The 15,124-nt window shown below is 38.4% G+C and overlaps 1 protein-coding gene across 38 annotated transcripts in view; it reads right to left on the bottom strand.

Annotated features, from left to right (window-relative positions):
* The window catches only part of LOC143892701 (uncharacterized), a 40,165-nt gene that overhangs the window by 19,774 nt on the left and 5,267 nt on the right, over positions 1–15,124 (bottom strand). For 15 of the 38 annotated variants that reach the window (XR_013255585.1, XR_013255589.1, XR_013255591.1 and 12 more), the window contains exons 1-4: positions 8,862–9,823; positions 3,695–3,817; positions 947–996; positions 763–829 (exon numbers count right to left, since the gene is read on the bottom strand). Coding sequence is in view for 5 of the 38 variants with exons in the window: in XM_077397502.1 (XP_077253617.1) it covers positions 763–829; positions 947–996; positions 3,695–3,808 (231 nt within the window). In the remaining 33 variants the exon portion in view is untranslated. Of the gene's footprint in view, positions 1–762; positions 830–946; positions 997–1,455; positions 2,000–3,218; positions 3,385–3,694; positions 3,818–8,846; positions 9,824–15,124 lie in introns of those variants that run through there. The other 23 variants (XM_077397509.1, XM_077397510.1, XM_077397507.1 and 20 more) reach the window with 20 other exon arrangements.

Genomic DNA, 15,124 nt, shown 5'->3' with positions numbered 1-15,124 from the left:
ACTGTTTTTACATGAGAACTCCCTTAAAAGGGACTCCCATCTTCTCACTCACTTCTTCTTCTTCTTATTCTTCTCTTAACCATGTCTCACTAACATGATATAAGAGCAGATCCACGAAGGTTGAAGCAAAAAGGGAAAGTGAGAAAAGACATCATATTAAAAAAAACCTAGCTTTCTCATTTCATCTTCTCTGGTACCCCTCTCCCATCTGCTGCACCCCATCACTCTCATCTTCCTTCCCGCCACCCCTATGCATCTTCAACCACCCCACCACCTCCCGCAACCCTTTGGGCCCCCACGCTCTGCCGCAAACGCTCTCCATTCCCACCAGCGTCATATCCCACCCCTTCACTATTCCCACCAGCGACGTATCCCACCCCTTTACCATTCCCGTATCCCACCCCCTCCACCGTTCTGTCAGCTATAGCCTATAACCTGCCTCCCACCTCCACCAGTCCCACCTAAGCCCTACGGCCCTCCTCTCCTAAACCCATTAAACTTAGCCCATTCCCATTCCCATTCCCACAGCCATTAAACAATTTCCATTCTCATTAATCCCATTCCCATTCTCATTCCCCACGCATTACACCATTCGATTACCCTTAAATCATTCCCATTCACATTCCCCACTCATTAAATCATTACCCATTCCAATTACACCATTCACTTCTATGGTATATAAGTTTCTTATAATCCGCAATCTTAAAAGACAGAAAAATAAAATAAAACTAAAGAGAAGGGCAAAAATTATTTACAACTCACCTTAAATGGGGTATAATCAACATCTTTTTCGCAAAAAGTCGTCGAGGCTTGATTATGGCTAAGACATCTATCAAAAACAAAAAACAAAGAATATAGTACATACCTATTTCATAAGGAAAAGAATTAAAAACGACAAAAAAAAACTAAAAAAATAAATAAGAAAAGGCCAAAATATATTACATACCTGTTTCGCTCTTCTTCCTCTTCTTCCAACGACAGAAGACTCTGCCTAAGCTGCAGAGATTAAAAAGTAGAAACAATCATTAGAAAGATATATCTGTAAAATATATTAGACAGATTTGTAGAGTTTTTCTTTATATGTGGGTCAAAATTTATATATCTAAAATGAATTTTTAAAATCACCCTTGAACTATTGCATGCTTCTTTGAAGATAGTAGTATCTTTCATGCTAAGATTTTTCTGAAATATTTCAAAATATTTTTGCAATGGGATTGCATTCTAAGTTACACATATATGAAATTTTAATAAATTGCAACAAATTAACTCCAATTTCTAAGTTATATGATCATGCATGTCAATTAAAAATGATCCACAAAATGCCCATCTGCAGACAGAAAACTTGTGATCTTCAACAACCATCAATTTTTTTTCTTAAATAGAGAAGCCAACTTTCTCTAAATACATGAACCAAAAACTTTCACACAGAAGCATTTCTTTGTTGCTTGAACGTACTCATATCTCATTTGGAGCCTTGCAAGCAGGTTTTAACTGATATCAAAGTAATTGAATCCTCTTCTTTTCTTCTTCTACACACTGTGGCCATTAAAGTAAAGCGGACTGAATATGCCATTGAAGTAAAGAGGGCTGAATATGGAGGAGAAATAGTATGGTCATACACTGAAAAATCTGCGATCTTCAAGAAAAAAAATGTCAATAAAATTGGCCATCTGTAGAAAAAAAAAAGTGTGATCTTCAACAACCATAAAATGAACTGTAGTGAAAACAAACTGGAAAAAAGAGAAACTGTTGTGAAATCCACAATTTTAAAGAGAAAAACTCTATAATCAATACCAGATAATGGAGAAAATTGAGGTTATATTCAACCTTTGATGGATGCTCTTCTTTCATCTCGAAACCTTACCTACTTTGCCCCTGACCGAAACGACTGGAGATAGATATCGCTTCTAGGCAAAAACAGAATGAGGCTAAGACAATGGTAGAGATGAAAGAGATACTTGCATCGGTTTTGAATAGGAAAAGGCAAATTCAATGCTGTCTGAATTGACATTTCTAATTAAAGCAAAAATTCAATAGAAAACGTAATCCTAAAGGAATTTTAGGCCACTTATTCGGCATTATTGGCATTATAATGTCGTAGCTGTGGCACCCCCTATGTGCAATAGTCACAACCCGTGCGATGCACGGGTCCAAAGTTAATTTAGTTTGAAAATTAAATGCAGTTGAAATGATTCTCATAACAAATAACAAATGAATAAATTAAAATGAAATAAAAGGATATGGTCCAAGAATTAAAATGATATGCTTTAGAAATTATGAAGTTAAATTGAACACTGTGGACCTTGATGCTGAATTGTTTCCTTACTTTTTATTGATAGGTGCTACTTAATCAGAATAGCAACATTCAAAAATCACTCTGTAATGCACAATTCCTTGCTAAAGTTCATGTGAAACTTCTAGTGCCAAACATTCCTAAAAACCACCAAATCTCCAAATATTAAGAACAAATGTGAAAAAACAAATTGAAGGAAAAATTAACCCGAATTTTAGCCACATTGAGGCTCCTAATCTAGGACAAAAGAAAAGGGTTTGGGTGGCTTCTCGTGAGGCCCTTATCCTCTACAAATCACTTAAAAGAACATAGGAGAAAAACAATCATATTGCAGGAAAAATTAACCCGAATTTCCACCACATTGAGGCTCATTATCTAGGACCAACGAAAGGGTTTTGGGGCTTCTCATGAGGCCTTTATTCTTCAGAAATCAATATGGTTGTATAATAGGGAAATGATCTGTGTATTCCTAAAATTTGAACAACAAAAACAATAACTTAAACCCCATCCCCAACGCACGGGGGTGAGAACGTAAATGGCAAAGAATCTTAACTCCACATCTAAAGAAAGAACAATGAATAGAGTACAACACCAATAGATCCCCTTCCCACTTCAATAATAAGAAAATTTCCTCCTCTGTATGAAACAAATCTGCAGCAGTTTGGTGGATAATCCAAAGTTTTTTACATCAGTACGTGACTACCAATAATAAGAAAGAAATATGCTTGTCATGTGATCGTTGGCTATTAAAAAATAGATAAACCAGCTGAATTTAAAAGAGAAGTTGAGGGTCAAACCGATGTTTCGAGGTGGGAAATTGGCTGGAAAAAAAATCATATAAATCTGACCCACTAAATCATATCAGAGAATGTAATCTAAGAAACAAATCAGACTATTAGTTAACAAAAACAAATCAGACTGTTACCTAAGAAAGGGCTAAAATTATGAGTGCCTTCCTCCACATACAAAGAAAATTAGTGTTGGAAAACCCATAGTTTTCAATGAGCAGACATGGCTTTTTCCTTTCTGCTCTCAAACAGCAGAACACAAACAGCAGAGCAGGACATCTCCATCCATCAGTCCCTGTTTACCTTTCCAGCCCAACCAAAAAAATCAACAAATTCATAAAATCAAACGGGGAAATGAAGTGAGAATAATGTTTTTTTTGCACACAATTTTATAATTAAATTGCTTGGTACATTTAAACAAAATCAGATGGGAAATGAAAATTGTGTTGCAGTCGTGCCATAGAGAGCAACTATACTTGCAGAAAACAATACAATAGAAAAAAAAAAAGACGTATCTAATCTAGCTGTGTGTGTGGAGCTTATATTTACATGAAATTCTTCATGGAAATGGAATGAAAGAGGTAGGAAGTAAGATTGAGGATGGGGATACTACCTCTCTATCAAAAGAATGTAGCTTGATAGTTGGTGGCTTCGTGATCAATTTGGTGTCAGTTTTAGATCCAAATGAATGGAATGACCACATCTGTATCAGAATATGGTAACACATCGTACATATCTGAAAAACAGAGGAATTGATCATGAACTACCAGAACAGAAGAAATAAAAACAAATTAAAGACATGAACAACACAAAGCCCACTCCCCAGCCCATTCTCTATAACGCTTAAATGCCTCTTCAATTACCCTCCACAATACGGAAAATCCTTTAAAATCAGTAAATTACCACTAAAATGCCTCTACGATTTCTCATTTTCTCCACCACTCCATCTTTCCTAAACGTTTTTAATCCCTTAAATTCAACAATTAAAAGCAGCAAAAGATTTGGATTCCTTTTTTTTTATCATTAGTTAAAATGCCATGATATTAATTAATGGATATTACCTAGGACTGCAACTCGGGTCGGGCGGGTCGGGTTTTGGAGAACCCAACCCTACCCGAGAAATATCTCAGGTCGGGTCGGGTCGGGTCTTTTCACGTTGACACAATTTTTTACGGAAAATTCTTGTTTGGCAAGGCAACTCAACTTATAGAAGTAGAAATTACACTCACATTACACTTGAATCAAACAATGATGTAATTACACTCACATTACACTTGAATCAAACAATGTCGTAATTACAATCAAACAATGCTGAATCAAACGCTTGAATCAACTCAACTTATAGAAGCAGAAATTACACTCACATACAATAACAGTGGATGCGTGGGTTTTCACTTTTAACTTGTAACTAACAATAGAAAAAAATGTACATACTATAACTTATGTAACTCGGGTCGGGTCGGGTCGGGCCCCTTCAAACCCGGCTCGACCCGAGATTCATGCGGGCTTTTGAATGCTCAACCCGGCTCGACCCGAAACCCATGAAACCTGAACCCGACCCAGGTTATTTTCGGGTCGGGTCGATGCGGGTCGGGTAAAACCCGGCTCGAGTTGCAGCCCTAATATTACCCACGTTTCCCTCCATTCCTCATATCTTACGTGACCAAAATAGCAATGCCAAAACTACCACTCCTAAAATCCCTTTGCAATAAAAGAGCGTGGGACAACGCCTTTCCGTTTTGATTTAAATCTCTCTCTTCGTATTCTTGGTTACTTTTCGACTTGCCCAAAATCGCTACATTTTCGGACGTCCTATTTACTCTCAAACCAAAAGGAATTGTTGCCTCTCTCTCTCTCTCTCTCTCTCTCTCTCTCTCTCTCTCTCTCTCTCTCTCTCTCTCTCTCTCAACAGAACCGAGTTCGTGGAAGCAACAATATTAGATGAGAAAACTTTGATTTTTAGGATGATTTTGAAACCGGGTATGCCTTTTTCTCGCCTTTTTGAATCATTAGCTGCATTTCTAATATTTATATCTGGCTTTCTCACTCATGTTAGGGTCCAAATATCTGTTACAGATCTGATATTTGCAGAGGAATACACAGGCAACACATGCCACTACCTCATTTGTTCTTTCGTTACTTTCTCTGTTTCACTTCTTCCCATCTATGTTTCTTTATTTCAGGCATTCACATTGATAAACCTGGAAGGATTTTCCTAGGGGACTCAAAGCTGTTGTTTTGTCATTCAAGTTTCTTTTACAAGTGTCAAGATTTACCATAAATGATTCGATTTACATAGAATGGTATTGATGCTATTTGCTGTTATTGTAGATTTATAACTCAGGCTTCAACAACCCTTTTCTTTCTAATTCTTCTTATATTTACCCATTTTATATACTTTTAGCACTCTAAGTAGTTATTTGTGCCCTTTTAGCATTCTAAATAAATAATTGAAACTCACCATTGAGTCTACCTGAATTTTTTTCCATTAAACCTTTGCACTCGAGGATGCAGGCAATTTTATTTTATTTTATTTTTTAGACAAGTATGTCATTTCAGTTCAGAAATTAGCCTCTGATTGGAAATCTGTAGGATTTTAATCTTTTAAGCATATGGTGTTGAATACCAAATTTATTTATTTATTCTATTTTGGGCATGCTCCATCATGCATATATAACATATCTTGATAGGGTGATCTCTATTGTTTAGGTATATAACATATCTTGATAGATAGATACATCGAAATATAGATTCACACCTAAGATGTTTCCACATATCAACTCATATTAGGGTGATCTCTATTGTTTAGGTATAATAATTCAATTACGATATTCGAATATGATATTTGGGCATAAAATTTCAGTAAGACCACAAGAACTAGAGAGTTTATGGGGTGATTTTGTTTCTTCATGTATTACCGTTTGATTGTAGAGTGTATAATATCCATTTGGCAAATTCCAGTAGAGTTTTGCAAAGCAGAAGAGTCCTATCATGACTCATTGACTGAGATGCCTCATTTGCCTTTTCTCTGGAACTCTATAAAAAAGCAATGGTGCAAAAAAAAAAAGAAGGAAAAAAAAAATCCCACCACACCGGCAACTCCTTTAAAATGAAAGCCTCTTACCCACCAGCACCATTGCCACTTGCTATGTGCCAAAAAAACTACTTATTTGTGGACCTCGATCCGAGGACGGCGAGGGAACGGGTCCCTACACTACCTCTGGATCATCCACGTGTGAATGGAGAGCTCTACCAAGGAACTCTCGAAACGGATGCCACCCTCACAGCATAGCATGAGTGGCGATATAAAAAGAAAGAGATACATCCTGATCCGGAGCCAGGGCTCGAAACCAAGATATATTTGAAAATAACTCAGAGTCGCCATCCATGGATGCGCCATGGAACAAAAAACAAATGCTCTGTTTGCAATGGATAACCAGAGATACAAAAGGTCTGTGCCTGATGACGAATGGAGAAGGTCTGAAGAGCACCCCCGATTCGCCCGAGTGCGAACACTTGGTCTCTTATGCCATTTATTATTAACCTCAAGAGTTTTTGGCAAAAATCATGTGAAATGGGAACGATCCTCAGGAGTCGTCTATCTAAGCATGCATTTCCTGATAATAGAAATAATAAGCATACACAACATAAATGAAAGAAGAGTGTCACCTAAGTATCGCTAGGTTATGTGTAACATGCCTAATGGGTGTCTAAGTTCTGATGGACAAACACATGCATGCTACAGCTACAGGTATAGGGCTGCACAAGAAAGTAAGAAAACACAACAAAATATACAATATAACAACACAACAAATCCTAAGACTCTAAACGATTTAGCCCGAGTCCTTGGATAGTCTGATGTTCATCCAAAGAAGCCTACGTATCCCCGCCTCCACGAGAATCAAGGCAACGTAGTTCTTCGCGCCTATTCTAAGCTAGGATGCCTAAGACACCTAGACCTCTATCTTAGACTCGATCTAAAAGACCAGACTAGTTATTAAAGCTTCTTGAACGATTATTTAGATTTCAGTGAATTGTAGATTTTAGGACACCCTATATGCCCTAACTAAATGCAGGTTAGCCCTAAGCTAATGCAGGTGGTTCCTCCAACCTGTGTAACTAGGCTATATTTCCTAAGGAAAACAAAGGGTAGACTAACGCATCCTATTCTAGTCATCAGTCGGCGATGTGAATCGCCAACTGACCGGACGGAGGCGCTCCTATAACTCTAGGACAAACCCCTAACTCTAAAACAATCACAAACAAGCACACAACAAAACAAAGACAAAACTCTAACTCTAAAACTCTCTATCTAGGACAAAGCCCTAACTCTAGAGGAAGATTTTTGTTAAAAACAAGATTTTAAAGAAAAATGGTTAAAGCATTTATTTACAAAGTTTGGCTGGACCTGAGATAAGTATCTCAAGCTGCACTACGTACCTCTTAGAAGAGGATCAAGCCAACGTAGTTCGAAACGAACTTTCCTAATACGCTATAAAACTCAACACTTTAGATTTTTTAAAGGTTTTTTATGTTTTCAAATGTTTTTGAAGTGCTTTTATATTTTTGACGATTAAAAGTGTGCTAACACCCTTCGGCTAAAGGGAATCCGATAGAAGAGCCTCCTTACCCACCATATCGCGGTAGAGTAATTTAGAGGGAAACGGGATCCCTAAAGCCTAAGGGGGAAAGAAGACAAACGAGGGAACTAAAATTCAGATACGAGAAAAAAAAAACAATCTCAAAGAGATGACCAAAAGCTGACGAGGCTTAGCCAGCATCCAAAAGAGACGAATTCTAACCTGCGAGGGAAAACCCTAAATAAACGAGAGATGAAAAGCCTCTAACCCTAAGGGTAAAATTCTAAACAAAGGGAACAGACAAAACCTTATAAAAAAAAACTACTAAATCGATAGAATCCCGAAACTCGAAAAGGATCCCGAGGAACGTGCAAAGAATAGTCCCAGAAAGAAAGGAAACCCCTCAAACCCTGTAAGAAGTAATGATCTCGAAGAAGGAGAAACCTCTAAGCCCTGTAGAAAATGATGAGATGGGAAAAATGATAGGAAGGGCAAGGGGCAGGCTCAAGAAATATTTCGTCATCGCCACTGAACTGCTACCGAAATTATTACAACTTCTAATAATAAAGCCCAACAAGAAAAATCAGTTATGATAGGGGAGCAAGGTCGATAACGGCATCTCATGGAGTTAACAAATAATATTTAAATCATTATCAAGAGCACGATTCAGACACCTTCAGGAAAACAATGCAACTCCATCCAAATAATCACACTGGATTCATTTCCCAAAGCCTCAAAGAAATCGGTTAAAGGAGGCAAAGGACGACTACTTCAATTATCTGAACTTGATGATGAAAATGCTAAGTTGGGGTACTCTTGGGAATTAAGAGAATTAAAACTATCCAACCGAATATGACAAACGAAGGGATAATGCACTCACGGATACCACTGTAAGACTCAGCTCACGAAATAGTATGGGGACTAATATATCACTTCTTTATTGCCGCTTGCCTCATCATTTCCGACTGATGTCTAATATACTTTGACATGCAAATAAGTAGTGATTAATCAGCCTTCACTGCACATTCATCCCGAAGGTACCCTAAATATTTCAAGCTTCAAGCATTAAAGGAAATTCAGAAAATCCGGTCCTAACAAATCAAATTCTCGATTAACTAAACCACAGAATCACCGATTCATACTTGAAAATGCAGACCAATGATAGTTAGAAGGTTAGAAAACTACCGGAATTGAGGGTACCTTTATATGAATTGCCACCAGAGTTGGGGTGCAAAAGTAGAGTGAAGAGCGGCTGGAGTTGGGGTTTCACGGCACCACAGAATGCTCAAGATGGGATCTCGACTCCTCTTCAATGGATTTGGAAACCCCAGCTGAACCCTCTCTCTCTCTCTCTCTCTTCTCTTCCCTATTCCATATCCAAACCCTAGCTCAGTTACCCTCTTTCTCAATATCTCTCTGCTCGAATCTCTCTGTTTCTCTCCCTCTCTGTTTCTCTCTCTTCTTCTTTTTTTTTATGGATGGAAATGGGTTGCAGAGGGGGAGGAGGATGGTGTGGGTTTGATCGGATTCCGGCAAGCTTGCCGGAATCAATGGGTTTGCCGGAGCTAGTGGTGATGGTCAGAGATTAGGTGGTGGGTTTGAGAGGGTTTGGATCGGATTTTGGAGGTGGGTTTGAGAGGGTTTGGGTGGTGATGGGTTAGGTTTTGGTGGTGGTAGAGGTTGGAGTTGCAGAGGAGATGAAAGAAGGTCGGGGATGGTGAGTAAAGTGAAGTGGGTTTGGGTTCAATGGTCGGCGGTCATAGAGTGGCCCGGGTCGGAGGTTTTTCGGGGATTGGGTTTTGGGTAGGTGGTCGGAATAAATGGAGGTGGCTGAGGGTGGCGGTCGATGGTGATGAAGGCCGGAGATGGAGGTGGTGGTGCAGATGAAACGAAGAAGAAGAAGAGGATGAACTTGTCGGCCGGAGAAAATGGTGGCTCGGTGGTGGTGATTGGAAAATTGGTGGCCGGAGATGGGTTCGGATTCCGGTAGGAGCCACCGGAGAATATGAAATGGGTTTCGATCTCTCCTCCTTTCTTCCTCTGCTACCTTTCTGTGCTTTGAGAGATTTTTTTTTTTTTTGTTTTTAAATCAAACCCCGTCTCTATCTCTCTGCCTCTGCTATGCGGCTGCCCTCCTCTCCCTCTTTTTTTCAGAAAATGGGGCTCCCTTCAAACCCTAATTTGTTTTCTCTTTAAATGAGGAAATGAGACATTCGACACACCCCCTTCATTTCCCTGGGACAGCCACCTCCTAATGCATTTATAACTACTCCTTTGCACAAAGGGGGGGCGGCTGGGCAAAACAGACCCAAAGGGATATGATATATTTGACCCCCCTTTTCTCTCATGGGTAACCCCCATCTCATGCAAAGGGAAATGATACATTTGCACCCCTTATCCTTGCTCTGGACAGCCCCTACTAGTGTATTTTTCACTCTCTTGCATCCTAAATGGGGTGGTGGGATAGGAAATAGGGCATAAATTCTTCTATTTTTCAAATGGGAACTAGTATTGGCACTCCTTTACTTTGATGATATGCCCCTCTTCTGCCTTCCCGAATTTACACAAGGATCAATCTTTCGAGACTCAGGTTGACTATAAGGCACCTGCTCGACTTCGGAATTTTATTCGATTTTGACAAATTAAGGTTCGATCAAAATGGGGTGTCTACATTATTATACTGACAAGGCCTAAATCTCCAAATGATCCAAATAATCCAACCAAGAGCTACATATTGAATGCCTACTAGGTCACTTATACTTTTTGGTAATTATAGATCCAGAGATACCGTTGATCAAAAACTTACTGACTTGCTAAGAACTTGGTCGAACCACTTCTATTCTTTCCATTTTTCAGGCACAAGTTGAATTTCAAATTTCCATCTCATTACAAATTCATCTTTTTTTAGAAAAAAAAAACAGTTTTAAATACTAAAGTAAAACTATTTTTCTCGCCCCGTGCATCGCACGGGTCTACAACTAGTTGGAAAGAAAAGGGGTGCCACAATTAAAACCAAATTCAATAATAAAACAAAAGCCTAGTTAAAATAAATAAATAAACTGTTGTGAAAAATATAGTTTGATAAAACAAAAAAAAATAGGGAAATGATATATGCGCCAATGTGTTTTGATAAACCTGCGCTCCACTTGGTGATGTCAGAGGATATTACGGTTCTCAAAAAGCTCTTAAAGCCCCTTAAATACTACACGACAAACAAGTGGAGCCGGAGCGCATGTGTGTTTTGATAAACATGCGCTCCACTTGTCTGTCGTGTAGTATTTAAAGGGATGTCAGAAGATATTACGGTTCTCAAAAAGCTCTTAATGCTCTTTAAATACTACACGACAAACAAGTGGAGCACTGGAGCGCATGTTTATCAAAACACTTTGGGGCAGATATCATTTCCCATAAAATACAAATCAACGACAAAATCAAACAAAATACATAGATAGAAAATATAAGAGATTCAGGTGGTTTCTCATATTCGCTGACTAGGTTCGCATATAAAGGTAGTTCGAGAACATCGACAATGTATGAAGATTATGAATATTACAAAGTGCAATCTACGGTTTACAACTAAGTCCTTATATATAAAATAATATCCTACCCTAAGCTCAATATAAGCGTCTCACCCAAATACGTAAACTATGTGATTTTCATATTTCAAAAATATCTCTAACATGTGCTTGGTGTCGGCTCACCATGTACTTTGGTAGAATTCGACCACATCGATCACCACCTCATTTATTGACCACAATTATTGTAGGCCATCTTGTTAATGTAAATAATTAAACCATTTAGCTGATGTTATGATACCCGTGTGTGTCTATATATATATATCCCCGTGCGATGCACGGGCCGACAAAGAATTGTACGGACCACATCATAGGTTGATCCAAACCGTCCATGTGATGGAACACAACATAAATAGGTTGTGCCCTAAAAATCATTTCCATAGGTTGATCCTAGCCCTCCAATCTATAGAGGTTTCCATAATATGTTGTTCCTCTTAACTCGGATGGTTAAGATCACCCTATAGATTTTTTATTAAAAAAAGCATAAAGGAGGGGGGTAAGATTGAAATTATGTGGCTTTATAGGTTGATCCAAACCGTCCATGTGATGGAACACAACATCAATTGGTTGTGCCCGTAAAATCATTTCCATAGGTTGATCCTAGCCCTCCAATCGATAGAGGTTTTCATAATTGTTATTCCTCTTCAGGTGCCCGGAATCCGTCAATATTTTGCAAGTGTCCTGCATGAGTAATATAAAGTAGTTCTTTCGTCATTGTCATATGTCTTTACCTCTTCTCGGTAGTTTTTTTCCATAATTGTCATAGACAGGTACCCGTGTATCGGTACTTTTCGTATGTAGATTACGATTTTACCCTCACATAGATAGTATGTACAGATATGTGGGGAGGGCAAAAAAAAGGTAAAAATCATCCCTATTGACGTGTTAAATGGACAATAATTCTCTTTACCTCTTCTCGGTAGTTTTTTTCCGTAATTGTCATAGATAGGTACCCGTGTCGGTACTTTTCATATGTAGATTACGATTTTACCCTCATACAGATAGTATGTACAGATATGTGGGGAGGGCAAAAAATGGTAAAAATCATCCCCATTGACGTGTTAAATGGACAATAATTCTCCCTTTTCTCTTCTGCTATATAGTATTATATATATATATATATATATATATATATATATATATATATATATATATATATAGAGAGAGAGAGAGAGAGAGAGAGAGAGAGAGAGAACATTTCCTACACACTTGTGTAGATAAGTTACCTACACACTACCTTAAAATACAGTGGGGGCCCACATTGTTTGGGTGATCCAAACAATTCATTTGAATGGTCCTCACATAGATAGGGTGTCCACAAAAAATCAGATCCATAGGATCATCTTAACCATTCAAACTATGGAGGCAAAAAATGGACTAATTTGTGAAGGTTTATATACGTCCATTTTACCTCCACAAATCGTAGGGTTGGGATGATCCTATGGATCTGATTTTTTGTCGGCACCCTATCTATGTGAGGACCATTCAAATGAATTGTTTGGATCACCCAAACAATGTGGGCCCCCACTGTATTTTAAGGTAGTGTGTAGGTAACTTACCTACACAAGTGTGTAGGAAATGTTCTCTCATATATATATATATATATATATATATATATATATATATATATATATATATATATATATATATACCAAATGTAGGAAGACATCCAGCCAAACTATGTCCGTTAGTAATGTTTATGATTTACGCATTCACGTACTCTTTTTGTAAAAATGTATTACTTAATAGTATATGACCATCTTTGGGGGTAAGAATTGTCAATCATACATTCGTACATGCATCTATATTGTCCCTCACCCTTTTTTTCAGAATGTCTTATTTATAGTATCTGACCATCTTTGGTGGTAAGAATTGTCAATCATACATTCGTGCATGCATCTATACTACCCCTCACCCTTTTTTTCAGAATGTATTACTTATTAGTATATGACCATCTTTGGTGGTAAGAATGGTCAATCATATATTCGTGCATGCATCAAGATTGCCCCTCATTTTTCATACCCTAAAGGACATGCACTCTTCTCTGACTTAAATTGAAACTTGGATCTGTCCTTTCTTTTCTTTTTCTTTTTTTCTTGCGGTATAGGTAAGCTGGGATGGAACCTCCAACATTTGGGTTGAGGAACATAGTCTTTACCGATTGAGCTAGAGGCTCAGCCCCAATTTTTTAACCGGGGTCTATTTTATCAAAACATTTCCTACAAGGAAAAAATGATAACGGTTCGTTAATATTACTATCCATCACAAGTTCGGCCTATTGCCCCTGGCGGCCTGGCCTGGCCCGACCTTGGATGTTTGTAGACGTTTGATCAAGTATGATGAAAAATCAGTCCTAAAACTTTCTTTAAGGCATTGATTTTTACACACTTAAATCTTGTGAATGAGATCCTTGTTCTGAAATCAAACTTGAACCCACTGGGTCACAGTGTGGTGGCTCATCACATCAACTATCGTAATCACAAAACACATGCGAACATAGCATTGGATCATGGTCATTTTGATTCATGATCAAGATGACTATTGTCTTCCTAGTCGATCTCACCTATTATATTAATACTTTATGTTTCAAAAATTGACACAGTAGGAGGCATCAATTGATGGTGAAGATTAGGGTGTAAGTTCAATATTCTGCTAAAACAATGGTGATGATATTTGTCACCCCCCTTGCAGTACTGGCACACACCCCCTTATAACGTGATTTGACATAAAGTTGCCCACTTTTTCACGTCAAATCAGGTTATAAGGGGGGCGTGCACGTAATGCAGGGGGGCTGAAAATATCATCTCCCAAAAGAAATATTCATTAAATTTAAATTGTTTGAATTATTCAAGTTGGAAAATCACATAGAGGAATGCTACTCAACTCTCCGTCTATGGAAAATTGTTGGACCTACTCCTAGAAAGGATGCGTTTGCCGGTACCCTTAGGCCACGTTTGGTTACCATTCTCTGGAGTAATTATGCCCTACACTGTTGCTCTAGAGAATGGAAAGTGGTGCCCAAGCGACAAGTAGTCACTTCCACAATTCCCACTCCACTGGAATGATTTGCCCGTCCCTTGAATATTTCCGGAATGGTAACCGAATGCAGCCTTGAATTCTGCCTGGTTTAGGGTAGTCCACATGAAAAATTGACAAAAAGTTCGGTCCATTGTTATTAACCACACCTTGGTCGGATGATTGTTTGGTTGCTCAAACGCTCGGCATTCATTGGACTTTTAAATGCCAATAAATGTTGATTCCATGTTTGGTTGCCAATATTGCATTGAAACTCCACTTGACTCCCAGAAATGTTTGGGACATCATCATCAGCTCTCTTTTTTCCTTATATGGCGCCCATGTGGCACTAATGTTCCCTCCTCTCATCTTCCAACCAAATTTAATGAAAATTGTTGGATGAGTGGCAAAGGTCTTCTCTCTCTTTCTTTCTCTCTATACTGGTAATGACATCCCTACTTTTTCCACTGCTCACCGAGAGGATTGCCGTGAAACCAAACACTACCTACCACTCGTCCACAATTCACCAAGTGCAAATTCTAGACATCTTCCATGCATGTCTACTTATTCCACTACTCTCCAAGCCACCCTAGAGCAACCAAACATGGCTGTTCATTAAGGGGAGTTGTAGGGTTCTACCAATTAAAAGGCAAAAAGCCAATTTTTGCTAGCATCCATCACAAAGGCATTTCACACTGAAATGTGAGCCTCTGTGGCTGCTCTGACATGCAGCAGATCATGTGCCAAATGCCTTTTGCGATGAGACGCTAGCAAATCTCCTGCAATGTAAACAAAAATAGCAAATATTGAAAAATCAATGCAATACTATCAACAATGCAAACTTCAAGAGTCTTCCCTACAGTCTCTGAAAAG

This window comes from Tasmannia lanceolata, unplaced genomic scaffold (genome assembly GCF_043159265.1).
Source record: "Tasmannia lanceolata isolate RefF3 unplaced genomic scaffold, GAP_Taslan_0.1 ptg000015l, whole genome shotgun sequence".
In the NCBI taxonomy this organism is placed as follows: Eukaryota; Viridiplantae; Streptophyta; class Magnoliopsida; order Canellales; family Winteraceae; genus Tasmannia; species Tasmannia lanceolata.
The sequence above is the reverse complement of the archived record's forward strand: the minus strand, read 5'-3'. Positions and strand labels throughout refer to the sequence as shown.